Consider the following 14,048-nt stretch of genomic DNA (forward strand, 5'->3'; position numbering starts at 1 on the left):
TGGCACAGAAAGAGCTGCCAGTCCCCAGAAAATTGGGATATTTGAGTGGATGAAGGGTCTGAGCGCAGCCACCCCTTCCCCGGGGCAAGGCTGGTGAGTCAGTTTGGGAAGGGGCTTGCTGGGATCTGTCTGCCAATTCCTCCTCCTCCTCCTCCACATGACGTGACTCCCAAACTGCTGTGAGCAGTGGGAAAAGGAACAGTAGGCCTTCCAGAGTGAAATCTTCAGCTGAAATCTTGGCCTTTCCTGGCTGGTGGGAATGCTGCCCAGACTTCTGCCCAGATGAGAATTCATTCCCTGCATCCTGAGCTCCAAACCCTCTTTGTTTGGCTGGCGCCAGCGGCCCCTGCAGAGCTCAGGCCTGGCACGAGATGTCAGCGGTGACACAGAGCAGGCATCGCTGCTGCTCTGTGCACACAGGGAGAACTTGGAGTCAGGAATTCCTGATGGGATGAGAACGATGGAGCTGTGCCACAGCCCGTGCACAGTCACATCCTGGGAGGATGAGGAAGGGAAGGAACCTTCATCTCTACAGGAAGAGATCTCCCATGTGGGCCCCCATCTGCACCCTACATCTCATTTATTCAGGCAAAACTCCCACCGTTTGCAGCGAGGAGTTTTGCCAGAGTAAACAGAGCAGATCTGGGTCTTTGTGCTGTTTCATTTCGCTGTAGGCAGATTGATTGCTCCACGGGGAAACCCGCGCTGGAGCCACGCATCCCGCCCTTCTCCACATTTCCCAGTGCACAGACACAAACCTCTGACCCCCTTCAGGGCTTGGGAGGCTCAGAGGGATCCTCTCTTTCCACCCTGTCACCACGTGGGAGCAGCTCAGGAACCCACGGGGGTGTCTGGGCATGGTGTCTGGTTGTGCCGTGGCTTTGGCTGAATTCATGGGTGCAGCTCTGATGCCTTTTCCTGGTCTTAAAATCAAGAGTCATACATGGTTAGAAGGGGAAAAGGGATTTTACCTTGGTATTTATTTTAGGGATCCTTAGGTGCACACGTCCAGGTCATATGCATTGAAATGCACCCTGCAAAAAAATGTCCACCCCAAAAGATCGGGTATATCATTATAGGTTTTACTAATTAGCAGATCTATCAAAGATTCCCCAATGAGAGGCTCGAGTGAGCCCCCCTCCCCAAGGAGCCTTCTCCTGGATGGTTCTGTCTTAGTTTACAGAATGTGTTCTGGAGAGGACCTTGGGGTCTGGGGCACACTGATCCCTAACTACAAAGCTTCTAAAATGCTGAGTCTCTCAGCTTGACAAACAAGTCCAGGAATGGAGGCAAAAAGCACTGAGAATACAGAAGTTGTAAAAAAAGGTATAACAGGGGTATAAAAGAAAAGGCAAAAAATCTTCATGGCATCAGCTCCATGGAGCTCCTGTGGATGCTCCACAGCTGGGAAGTGCTGCCCAACCCTCTCTTTCCTGCTGCTTGCTTTTATCCCGGTTGGGAGCACTATAAACCCTCCTGGTTTAGGGGTGATTTACAACAGGAGCAGTCCCCCAGCAGCTGGGTCAGAGCTTGCTCTGTGCTGCCAGTAATTTGGGGTGTAAACTGGAGCCATTAGGGAATGTGCACTGCGCCAGCTCTGGATCCCTGATTTTGCTGTAAACAAGGGGTTAAATGCAGGGTGAGGTGAGTCGAGATGGATCGATAGCACTTGGCAACTTAAACAGCCTTTCCTTGTTCCCTTGGGTTATTTCTGCTGTCGCAGACTGTTCCTCTTTTTAATTAGGATATTTTAAAATCCAGTAACTGTAGGGTATTTTACAGTGTGTGAAAAAGACCATAACAGAATAATATAATGGTGTTAGAGACTATGATTTGTCCATTAAATATTATACAGTCATTGCTCTGGGTTGTCTTTCCTTTAAATACCAAACCGTTTGAGTTGTCCCATTATCTCATGTTTACTTTTCTGTGTCCTGTACATCTGACATAAAATAACACAGATTTTATTTTCCAAGTGTGTCCAAGGGAATTCTGCCATATACACATTTTTATTGCAAAAGGAGCAGAAGAACCTTAAAATCCAATACCAGTTGTCAGCCCTGGGCAATTCAAAGCAGCAAATTGTCTCAGTTGTCTCTTCTGTGTCCTCATACTACAAATAAAAAAGATTAACAGATTAGGTGTTTTTTCCTTAGTGTTTTCAAGTTTGAGAGTATAAATTTCCAAGATTTTCTATGTGATGAGGAGGTCTAGAGCTCCACACACACACTGGCAATTACAGCAGCATCTTTTTTAAGTGAAGGCTGCTTTTTTTAATCCCAAATGCCAACTGGAGTTAGGATAAAAATGTTATTTGAGTCTTAGTTCGTGCAAAGTGCCAATGCTCCATCTGGGCTTTTCAGTGGAAGCCGAGTGGATTCTGCTTCTGACTTTAATAGGAGAAGAATCAGGACTATTTGTTATGGCTGTTTCTTAAAAGGGAAACTTACTGCTTATTGAAAAAGCGGATATGAAAAGCACAAACTTGTTCTCTTCTTGCCAAGAAACAGTACAGATTATGTCACTGCATTTATTTAAATCTGGTTTCCATTATGTCATTTTTCTGCTTTTCCCCCCCACTCGCGTCTGGTTCTCAGGCACTCAGACAGGACTGGGCTGCAAACCCAGGGAATAGCTCAAATCCATCTAAAAATACATAATATAAGGTAATATATGCTCTTATTTATATATTTTTGATACACAGCTGTCAGTTACTGATCTGAGGGAGCCCTTCAAACAGTGGTTAGTTTTGCAGGGTTCCTATTTTTAATGAAGTTATGCAATCATTAAGTTTTTAAAATTCCTCCTACTTGCACACCTGGAGGCAGGAGTTTAGACCCTTCCTGCAGATCTGCACATGCCACAAGTATTTCCTTGCTCCCAGATTCCTGACAGACAGACACACAGACACGGTCCTGGCTTGTTTATAGGGCAATGGGTTAGCCCTTCTAGTTTAACACACTCCAGTAGAAAGGGGTAATTTTTTGGATGTACTTGATTCCATCACTGAAAGCAGCCAGTAACAGGATCAAAAATCTGTTTGCAAGTGTGCGAAACAGGAAGTGCCCATCTAGTGGGAATTTTAAAAACCGTTGGAAATGGAGCATCTTCGCTGTTTAAAGGGGTAAATTTCACTTCATGTGCAGAACCGCCAGATATGAGGGATTATTTATTATTATTATTATTTATTTTACTCTACCAAACAGCACAGTTACAGAGAGACATTGTGGCAGGCCCCGAGGCGGGGAAGGGGGGGTATCATGGCGGCTGGCCTACAACTCCCAGCATGCACCGCGCGAAGAAGCACGCGTTACCTCCTCTATCGATGGCGATGACTACAACTCCCAGCATGCCCCACCGGCCCAATGACGCCAGCGCCTTTTTCCCGCGCAGGCGCAGAGTGGGCTCGATGCTGTGAGGAGGAGGAGGAGGAGGCGGAGGAGGCGGCGATGGCGCTCAACAAGAACCACTCGGAAGGCGGCGGCGTCATCGTTAACAACAGCGAGAAGTGAGGTGCTATCCCCTTCTCCCTTCCTCCGGCCGCGGGAGCCGGGGGATAGCGGCGCGCTGCCTTCTCCCCCCGCCCTCTTCCTGCCTTCCCCCTCAGGGGGAGGGGTTGTGTGGGTCGGGGTTGGGGGGGGTGCTGAGAGGGTGAGGCGGTTAAAGGGGGTGGTTTAACCCTCTTGGTGCCGGCGTTGTTCGTCCTCCCCTCGTTTCCCTACGGCTTAGGGGCTTTACGTACCCTCCTGCCCCAGGGCCTGCGCGGGGGGAGCTCTGCTGGGCCTCAGCCGCGGGCCTTGCTCCCCCTACACCGCTCCCCTCAGCATCCTCCCGGTCCCCCAGCCTGCTGCTGGCTCTTGCTGCTGTGCCCAGTCTCTCCCCCGAGGGCTCAGGAAGGGCTGGCAGAGCTCAGCTCCCGCCCAGGTGATCTGGCCTGGACGCAAGCCTCCCCTCTCGGGGATGCTGCACCTGCATCGTGCCTCAGCTCAAAGGCTGCCCACGGTGGTTTGCTGGGTTCCTGGAGCACAGCTCCCTTTCTGTGTGTGCGGGAAGGAGCGACAGTGTTGGAAAAAGGTGCTGGGATATAACCATGGAAACGGCAAGCCTCCTCAGAGCTGCCTCTGTCTGCATGGCAAAGGGCTGTCCGCACCCGCTGTCTGCCAGCGTGGTTCTGACGTGGCAGTCATCTGCTTCGGGCACAAAGGAGTGGTTCATCCTTCAGCGCTTCTTTACACGGGGCCGCTTAAACATTGATGCAGGAATTCTGCGCCTGACTTCCACTTGGGATGTGGCATTTCTTAGAAGGCTTTAGTAAGATCAACTCAGGTACTTAAATTTGCATTCCCTGAGAGAACTGCAGCAGCTGAAGGTGTTGCTGTTCCCGGCTGTCAGCCTGCCTTGGATCAGGGTCTGTCTGAAATGCTGCAGCCTGAGCAGAGCTGGTCCCACTGCCCTTCCCGAGCTTTTCCTGGAGGGACAGGTATTTACTGGAAGAAGGGAAAGGCAAATGACTGAGCATGGAAACACGTCAGCTGCCAAAGATAGAGGTGGTGGAGGTTTCTGCAGCTTTAGGGATTAGAGTTCCTAATGTGGGTGCTGTAATGTCAATACAAGTTACCTGCTGTGTCCATGCAAAGGTTTTAATCAGGTCAGTTTGTAATTGAGAATTAAGGAATCAGTGCAGGTAACACGAGTTAATGAAGTCTTGTGGCAAGGAAGGGGAGTTCCTCTGGATCACATTTTTGTGTCAGAGGTGCTTGAGCTGTGGTGAGACCTTCGAGAGCTGTGTTGCATAAGCAGCCTGAGCAGTTCCTTCTCCTGCAGTCCTTTCTCTGTCGCATTACTTGCGGGCAACTGACTTAGGGAACTGATCCAGTAGAAATGCAAAATGATTTAAAACGAAAGTAAATGTCTTGAGATTTCGATTGATTTGGTGCCTGGTTATGCAGACAGCAGCAGCAGCTGTGTCAGCACACTGAGAAGGGAACAAGCAGCCAGTGATACTTCAGTTGCTGCTGCCAACAACAACAACAAAAAAGGCAAACCAGAACTGATTTTGTCTGCTCAGCATGGCCTGAGGTTACAGGTGGTTTTGGGAGGTCAGTAAACTTCTGTGCAGGCTGCACTTCTGCCTTGAGCTGTAGCTCTTGTCTCTTGCAGTGTTTTGATGACCTATGACCATGTAGAAATTACCTTCAGTGATCTGGAGCCGATGCCAGAGGCCTTCAAGGGGACCAAGAAAGGGAGCGTTTTCCTGACTCCCTACCGGGTAAGTGGTGAAAGGCTTTATCTCGTGTAAGGAGATAACAGTCCTGGAGTCTGTATTTAAATGTCCTCAGTGCATGAAAGTCAGGATAATCTACTCCTGCTTGAAGTGTAGCTCATCCTCTCCCTCTGGAAAGCATTATGAATTCACGGCATATCCCATCTATTTGTCAACAGATAATAAATCTGATTAGTTCTTGTACAGGCAGCTGTTTAGTACATCAGGTATCTTTAAACTGGAAATTAACAGTGGTCTGGAAATGCTGAATGCAACAGCACAGCTACTAAATCATAGCTGTGTGGAGCAGCAGGTTCTCTGGGAGCTGGAAGGAGTATTACCTGAGCAAGGGACTTCCTGGAAGGCTTTATTACCTTGAGGATTTGGTTTACCCCTGTGGCTGTTCTCTGTAGCTTTTGGCTTGCAGAAGTGGTGATGTGGGAGGGAGTTTGAGTCCATGGAGAAGTCTGTTCAGATAATAAATCAGGGTTGTGTTTCCTGTTTATTTTGAATAGCTCTTGTAATGTTACTTTCTTTTCAGGTTATCTTTGTGTCGAAGGGGAAGGATGCTATGCAGTCATTCGTGATGCCCTTTTACTTATTGAAGGATTGTGAGATCAAGCAGCCAGTGTTTGGAGCAAATTACATCAAGGGCACAGTGAAAGCAGAGGCAGGAGGTAGGTATCACACAGTGTGTGTTCTGTGTCTCAGTTCAGTGCTCACTTCATAGCAAAAACCTGGCTAACCAAAACTTGACACTGTCCAAATGCATTTTCACACGCCTGCTAAAATGTGTTTCTTTCTTTGGCAGCTAAAAATGCTCCCCTTATCAGCTCCCTGTTCAGTTACAATGAGCAGATCTGCTCTGCAACCCATCTCATTCCTGCCCTCTGCAAAATACTAAGTTCAATTAAACAAGTGATCTCAGCAAATAAACATCAGAGTGGAGTCAGCAAGAATGAGCATGTAATTTTGCTTTGGTCACTTGGGGTCACCTCTCCCACCTGTATCCAGGTCCTCCTGTGCCAAAAACTCAGATTCTTTCTGGCTCTGTTTGGGTTCAGGTGGAGATCCCCAGAGCACTTTTTCCATCATGTTTCTTGTGCAGTTCAAGGACAGGTGTGCTGTTGCTGTAGTGCATCCTGGCAGTGAAAATGGCACTTGGAAAGGACTGTCTTGACATCAGGGAAGTTAAGGAGCTGTTTCACATTAAACTCAGTGAGAAGGCTGTGGCAGGCATTTTCAATAATAATTTTGGTTTTCACTGTTTTTTTTACCAAAGGCACAAAGTTCAGGAAACTTTCATCCTCAGCTTGATTCAGTCTGTAGTTGTAGCACAGAAGTCACAGCACAGGGTGTAGGAGCTTTCAGCTGGAATCCTGAAAGCAGCTTCTGCATGGGAGCTGAGTGGGACAATCCAGCATGAGAGGGAGCCTGAGCAGTAATGACAAACTAAACTGTGTGAAAGGCAAAGGGCTTTAGCTAAATCTTTGTGAATTTTCCCCAGAGGCCATCTCTTTTAATGATGATGTTGTCTTAACAGCCATGAGAGTCTGGTTTAGCTTAAAAGGCTCTTTAATCTACTTGTTTCTGTTTCAGCACAGCTTCTGCTTTGATGCTTTCTTGGGACTCTGGACTGTGTGTGTTTTTCTTTTTTATACTGTAATATGAGATGTCACTAATTTATTTGTTTTTTTAATTATTATTTATCCTGACTTGAAATGTCTTCCGTGGGCTCTAATGGATTTATGTGGACCATGTTTTTCATTAAGCTCTTTGCTTCATTGGGCACTCAGACTCCCAAACTAATTTGGAGCCGACAGGTGTAGTTGCAAAGGCTTTTTAGCAAACGGGATTAACAAAATCCCTGTCTTCTGCACTAATCTTATCCAAAGCAAGAGCAAATCCAGCACTCCTGATAGCTTGGCCTGTGGCAGCTGCTGTGGCAACAGCTACAACTCCAGAAAGCTTATGAAGGTCTCCCTCATGGATGTTTCTGCTTCAGGTGTCTCTTGACATGACAATACCCCAGTGTGATTTTTTTTCTGATGATACCATAATTCTGCCACTTCCTCTGCTTTATTTTTAATTTTTCTTTTAACTTGGATATTTGGGATAAGCTCTTTAAAGAATTATATACAGAGCATCTGTAGATAGAGCATATAACCTAAATAGCATGGAAATGGCTTCTCCTTGCTGTCTTTCCTCCCTCAGGTGGCTGGGAAGGATCTGCCACATTCAAGATGACCTTTTCAGCTGGGGGTGCAATTGAATTTGGGCAGCGGATGCTGCAGGTGGCATCACAAGGTATGGAAGTCTGGGGGTATCTGCCGGAGTTTTGTGGGTTTAGGACCCTTGGCTGTGTCTGAAGCTTGCTTTAAAAAGTATTTTTTTCACATCCAATGAGCAGCAGATTTATTGGGATGACACTTTTTTTTCTGATAAGGACTCTCTAAGTTTGTTGGAGTTCTTGGCCTGCATTTGAGGCAGGCTTGATGTTCTGATGAGGTCTTGTCTTTGTTTTTCCAGTCTCCAGAGGTGAAATACCCAGTGGAGCTTATGGCTATTCCTACATGCCAAATGGATCCTATGCTTTTGCACCCCCTGCAGCTAACGGGGGCTATCCATACCCACCTCCTCCTCCAGGTAAGCCTGGGAACTGAGGCTGGGGATTGTTCTAGTTAGTAAGAGTTAAAACAGGTAAAAAGGGCAAGAAACACAGATTTTACACGGTGTTTTAGTGATGACTTGCATAGCTTTTGTTCCTGAGTTTAGTTATGTTTGCCTTGGCTTCTTTGGGTTGATAACTCCACCCAGGGGAGTTAAGTCTCTTGCTGTGTGATTTCCTTTCCTGACAGACTTTTATCCTGGTCCTCCTATGGCAGATGGAGGCATGGGCTACATGCAGCTTCCACCCCCACCATACCCAGGGCCCATGGAACCCCCTGTCAGTGGCCCGGACCTGCCCTCCACTCCTGCAGGTAAGGAGTGTGTCCAGGTGAATGAACTCACCACAGTTTTGTTAGGAGTGAAACAGACTTTACTTCTTGTCTTTTGGGGAACTTTGAAGCTCCACTTAGAAGTTGAAATTTGTTTAGAAAAGGGATTAGGAAGCTCCCCTAATCTCCAGCTTTGTATGTCCAGCTCAGTCTGGAGTCCAGCCTGATTCTCTCCGGGGTGGACACCATTAATGGGTATTTTACGGATGGATTTATTATTCTTTTGATAGAAAAAATACAGTTTGTGATTCTCTTGTGGTGGTAATCTTGCCCTAATGGATGAATACAAGGAAACTGATGGTGAAACGTGTTTGTGGTCCATTTTAGTTCTCAACTGTGTCTTGGGTGATATTTTCTTCCCCTTCCCCTGTTTCACTCTTAATGTGATTATTTTTCCTGAAACAATATGGAACAGGGGAAGAGATGATGGAAAGGAGCTGGGGAAATACAGCCTCATTTTTCACTCATTTGGGATTTATTAAAATGAAAAAAGAGCTATTGTGGTAGGACATAGCCATAGACCTCTTGCAGATAAGAATATTTGTTTGAATAAGGATTTAACTTTTCTCTTTGGTTTGAATAAACAACCATTCATCTTTGAACTATTATTTGGAAAGCGGCACTGCTCCAGAGGGTTGTACAAGATTTTTGTATTCTGCAGAAATAGAGGATGTGGATTATCCTCATAAATTACCATCTTTAATGCAAGAATCCCCTAAGCTGCTATAAACTTGTGCTGATTTTTGTCTTGCCTGGTGTTTTCACTCTCAGGGAGGATGGTTTATTCACTGCCGGTTTATAAAGGGTATTGTCTGTATTTAGGCAAAGCAGCAGCAAGCATTTCTTTATGGCTGACATGCAAGTCCCAGGTGACATTTCCAAACTCAGTCTTTGTCTGTTTCACTGGGTATTGACAATTCTGTGGTAACTGGAAGAGATAATGCTCAATTGTGTGTGTTGTAGCTATTTTGCAAATTGAGCACTGGTCATATGGTGCTCTTTTAGTAACTCTTGATGGCCAGGAATTCTTGTTTTATTGTAAGAGTTCTCTGTGTCCCCCTAACCTGACTCTTCTCTCCGTGTGACAGCTGAAGCCAAGGCTGCTGAAGCTGCTGCCAGTGCTTACTACAGCCCAGGCAACCCCCACAATGTCTACATGCCCACGGTGAGTCCCTGTTGCTCTGCGTTTGCAGGGGAGCCCAAGTGTGTGTCTGGCAGATCTCTCAGTGGCACAGCAAAGTTCATCTGAATTCATGTTGGTGTCTTGTGTTTTTTGGGGGCTTTGAGTTTAATTTTTTATTCTTACCCATGCACTGATGTCTTTTTATCATCTTTATTGCAGGACCAGCCACCCCCTCCTCCATACTTCCCACCAGAGGACAAGAAAAACCAATAAGCTGACAGAGAACTTCTCCACGACTCATTGCTTTCTTTTTTTCCATTTTGGCAGTTCATGTTGGTGTCTTGGGTGTTTTGGGGGCTTTGAGTTTAATTTTTTATTCTTACCCATGCACTGATGTCTTTTTATCATCTTTATTGCAGGACCAGCCACCCCCTCCTCCATACTTCCCACCAGAGGACAAGAAAAACCAATAAGCTGACAGAGAACTTCTCCACGACTCATTGCTTTCTTTTTTTCCATTTTGGCAGAATTCTGGGGCACGGTCCATAGCACTGAGGAGTAGAGCCTTCCCCCAAGGCACACTGCTTTCAGGGGCTCTAGTACTAGGTCTGTGCAGAGCAAGGGGAGGGATGTTGGTAGCCTGGCTCACCTCTGGAGCTCTGAGGGTTTGCTGTCCTGCAGCATTCCCTCCTCCCTGTGTGCAGCATCGCTACACCTGGGGGTTCTCTTCATCTGTGACTGCTTCCCTTAGCTCTGTTTCTTTTGATACTTAAATTACACCTCTTTAGAGTCAGCATCTGCTCTAAACTGCTAATTAACATGATCATGACATGGAAACAAGGCCCTTGGACATGGTGGGTATCTTGAATTTACCTGAGTGTGCATCCAAGAGCACCTCTGGACACAGGGATGCCTCTGGTTATTCCTTTTAATCCAGAGTGTCACGTCCAACTCTTTGCTCTTGAGAAAGGGCTTCAAAGGAAACCTTTGGGATCTCAAAGGAAATACACACCTGTGGCATTTTTCAGATATATATTCAACTTTCTTGGGTTTCTTTGTTTTTAGTCATTCCTGACAATCATAGTGAGTAATCTGGTAGCCCTTCAGATTTCCCTGCTGTGCGCCATGTATGACAGTGCTGACCAACTTCCCTTCCTCAGACACACTGCTCTTCACAGGGTTCTCCAGTAGCATCTGACCAGTTTAGATCCCATGGGAACACTAATATTTCTGTTGTCTCTATTTTCCAGTTAGATATGTGAGTTCATGGAATATTCTCCTCATAGTCTGTAACGCACTTTTGTTTTTCCTTTGTTGTAACACAAGTTACACTTTTTGGCCAGTGAAGCATCTTCCTGCTGTGATTTACCTGGTGAATTAACAGCTAATGGGCAGAAAACAGTTGACTTCTGCCCTGGAAGCACTTGAGAGAATATGCAAAACATTGGAATAAGCTGTAAGGTCCAAAGTGTTGTTTATTGCTGTTTGTGTTCCTGGTCCAGCTGTGAATTCCCAGTCACCTGAACGCAGACTCCTCATAGCATTGATTCCTTGGTCTCATTAGCGACAACTCCAGGACTGATCAGAATCTGGGCTATGAAGCTTTTGTGCTGTTCAAAGCTTTGCACAAGTCACACTTTGCTGACTTCTGACAGCTGGGAGAGAAAATCCTTCCCAGCAAAGTGTGACAGAGGATTCTGTGCTAGGGAACTGCTGAGACTTGCTGCATGCAGCCTGCTCGGAGAGAAAAAAGGTCCACCTCTTGTTTTCTTTTTGTTTGAGTTTAGCTGATTAATGAAATTGCTACTGTTTGTGCACTGACTTTTCTAGAATTGCTACTGCGGTGATGAAAAGAAATGGTTATTTAAAAAAAAATATTTATTTTGAAAGCATTTGATTAATATATTAATGTGAAATGACTTCTGAATGCAGATCTGTTTTGCTAAGACTGTGAAGTAAAGAGAAATGAGCTCAAAACTTGGGGTGGTTGTGTGTGTGTGAGCAGGCAAACTTCTGGTGAGTTGGTAGCTTTGGATGGGGAGAGGAAGAATTAGAAGCAAAATCACTTGGATTTTGTTTGTGGCTCTTCACTGGTGACATCATTTGCTAGATTTCTCTTGGGTGACTTTATGAATGAAAATAAGATGTTAAAATATTTCAGCAGACTCCCATTTCACAGTTCCTGTTGGAAGCTGGTGCAGCAGCTGCTTTACTCTACCCAGATGTGTCACCCAGGTTGTTTTTCCAGACCAATTGTCCTCATGAAAGTTACAACCTGTTCACTATTTTACTTTGCAAGAAGTAGCTGGGTGATGCAGCATAATTAATGCTTCTAAAATATGTCTCTAATTAGAAACAATCCACAATTTTATCTTCTTTTTTCCTGTAAGTGTGCTGAGGTGCCTGGGTGGTTGTGCCCAGTGAGGTCGGAGCTCTCTCAGGTGTGCTCCACCTGTGCTCCTCTCCCTGGAAAAGCTGAGTTGTGCTCCAGCAGCAGTGCCAGAGCTGTTCCTCTCTCTGAGCTGAACCAGCTGTGTCAGTCTCACCTGGCAGGGCAGGAGGGGAATGTTCCACATGGGAGCAGGTCCTGCTTAGTCCCCCTGCCTCACACTGACACCTGTCAAACAGGAGTTACCCAGAAGCTGCTCTCCAGGTATCGTCCAAACCTCACTTGGTTTCATTCCTCTTCCCAGCAGCTGCTGTGGCTGCCTTCATTCTCTTGAATTCTCTGACCAGCCAGCAGGGGACATCTTCCAGATTCTGCTCATTTTTTACACCCCTTTTGCCTCTCACATCCTCCCACGTGGCTGTTTTACTGCATTTTAAGGCTGGCTGAGCCACTTGGGTTTGTTTTCTGTAGAAGAGTTGGGTGAAGGAGGAAAGCATTGAGACAAAATTTTACAGTCCAGTAGGAGCTGAATAAATCCTGACTTCTGAATTAAATTACTTCAAGGTTTCTTCAATCACATCTGTCCAACTGTAAGATGGTGCTGAAACCTTTCTGTTCTGGCTCATTCCCAGTTACCCTCTACTCTGAGACAGAATCCTAGAAAACACAGATTGCACGAACTTTCCAGATCTCTCACCCAACCCCACTCCCTGTGCAGCTCTCAGGCCAACAAACAGAACAAATCCATGAGGGTTTTTTAAAAGCCTTTCGTCAGCTAAGTATGCTTGAGAGAGAATATTTCGATATCTGCTCCTATGGGAACTCAGCTCCATGGTTCGAGCTGAGTCACTTCCCTTAGAGTGGAGAAGTGGCAAGACCTGCAGAGACACCATGAGGTTTCTGTCTGGCAAAAGGGAAATACATTCAAAGGATGAGTCAGGCTGGAATAAATGAAATACTCCTTAGCACGGGTGTCAGAGGGCTAAATCTGGATCTGGAGCTGTGGGCTCTCCGCAGTGGTTCGAGGTTGAATGTTCCCATTTCCCCAGGCTGGAGCTGGGCATGGTCTGTGGGGAGGGGAGGAGGACGAAGCCAAAAAAAGAGATTGGGCGTGGTCTCGATGTGTTTGGAGTGTGCTGATGGGGAGTGAAGCACATTTTGGGAATGCTGAAGCTGTGGGGCCAAAAGGCTGGGCAAGTCACACAGCCAGCAAGGGTCAGGCAGGTATTGGGCTGAGTGGAGCAGCACGATTTGGGAATCCAGATTTTAGGGTGCTGGTGAGAATCCCTGCCAAAACTCCCAGATTTAGCCTTGGTACTCAGCACTCCCTGCCATCTTCTTGTTGGAAACTGGGAGCTGTTCTTTGCTTGGGAAAGGGCTCAGGGAGGGTGGAAGGGTCAACAGTTCTGCAGCCCATGCAGAAGGTTTTAAATATTAAAGCAGGGAAGTGCAATTTGGAGTCTGCTGCTGCTCTGGAAGTGCAGTGGGAGTAGGGCAGGAGGAGATGTTGTGCATTAATATGACTCCAGGTCTGGTCCCTGCCTCAATGATTAACTGGCTGTGCAGCAGGAGGCTGCCATGTGACAGCTGGATTGGTACCATTAAATTCCAATCTGAAGGAAAAGAGGAGGCACAGGGAACAATTGGTGTTGGATCCTTCGGCAGAGGCAGATTTTTCCACCACCACCACCATCTACAGTTCTGTCTCTTTGATGTGACTTGGGCTCTTCACTTGAGAAGTCTCTCCCTGCCCCTGCTGCTGGGAAACGTGGCTGTTTCCCTCCTTTGGGGAGTGTGGAGTAACTGGGTATTTCCAAAGTGCTTTGAGATCTTGTGCAAAGAGGTGTTGCTGCAGGAACCGCAGGTGCTACTGACAGATTTCCTACTGTCAGCCCTGAAATCTTGGTGCTGTCCCTGGGGGCTGGGGAAGGCCTTTACCTTAGAAGGATTACCCCATCCTTAGGGATTAAGGATCCTTACCCTGGAAGGGTTGCCCCATCCTGTGTGTGCTTGCCCGGGGTTGCTTCCAGACAAAGAAAGAAACAGAGCCCTCTTCCTCCACATCATTCTGCCCAGGTTTTACCTCAAGTGCTCCAGCTTCATGCGACCTATTCCCTAAAAACCATTATTTTGCATTAATTTCTTTCTGGCTGGGGGGATGCACTGAGCAGCCATAGGGACCAGGGTTAAGGCCACTTGGCCAGCACCTCCCCGTCCTCGGTGTGCCTTCTTCCGGAGATCATGAGGACTTCTCACCACTCACAGAGCAGTAGA

At 46.6% G+C, this 14,048-nt stretch overlaps 2 protein-coding genes across 6 annotated transcripts in view; both read left to right on the forward strand.

Moving 5' to 3' along the window:
- Positions 1-645, forward strand: part of TRIM47 (tripartite motif containing 47) — a gene marked incomplete at its 5' end in the record, with an annotated part of 8,258 nt that extends 7,613 nt beyond the window's left edge. Inside the window, one exon of the mRNA XM_008640630.2 lies at positions 1-645. This exon is cut by the window's left edge and continues 2,303 nt beyond it.
- A 2,740-nt stretch (positions 646-3,385) lies between these two features.
- On the forward strand, positions 3,386-11,362 carry WBP2 (WW domain binding protein 2). 5 transcript variants are annotated; one of them, XR_001864909.1, is made up of 9 exons: positions 3,386-3,508; positions 5,161-5,269; positions 5,805-5,940; positions 7,478-7,570; positions 7,793-7,909; positions 8,122-8,244; positions 9,351-9,427; positions 9,605-9,712; positions 9,913-11,362. XR_001864909.1 is itself a non-coding variant. In XM_008640578.2 (9 exons), exons 1-9 carry the CDS (start codon positions 3,450-3,452, stop codon positions 9,856-9,858), a joined length of 768 nt encoding a protein of 255 aa, XP_008638800.1. In that variant the 5' UTR covers positions 3,386-3,449; the 3' UTR covers positions 9,859-11,362. The 5 variants fall into 5 exon arrangements, 1 of the variants encoding a protein (XP_008638800.1); XM_008640578.2 differs by having other exon boundaries at positions 9,605-9,652; positions 9,853-11,362; XR_001864911.1 differs by having other exon boundaries at positions 3,399-3,508; positions 8,149-8,244.
- Positions 11,363-14,048: the final 2,686 nt, after the last annotated feature.

The sequence above is a fragment of the Corvus brachyrhynchos genome, unplaced genomic scaffold, assembly GCF_000691975.1.
Source record: "Corvus brachyrhynchos isolate BGI_N302 unplaced genomic scaffold, ASM69197v1 scaffold148, whole genome shotgun sequence".
In the NCBI taxonomy this organism is placed as follows: Eukaryota; Metazoa; Chordata; class Aves; order Passeriformes; family Corvidae; genus Corvus; species Corvus brachyrhynchos.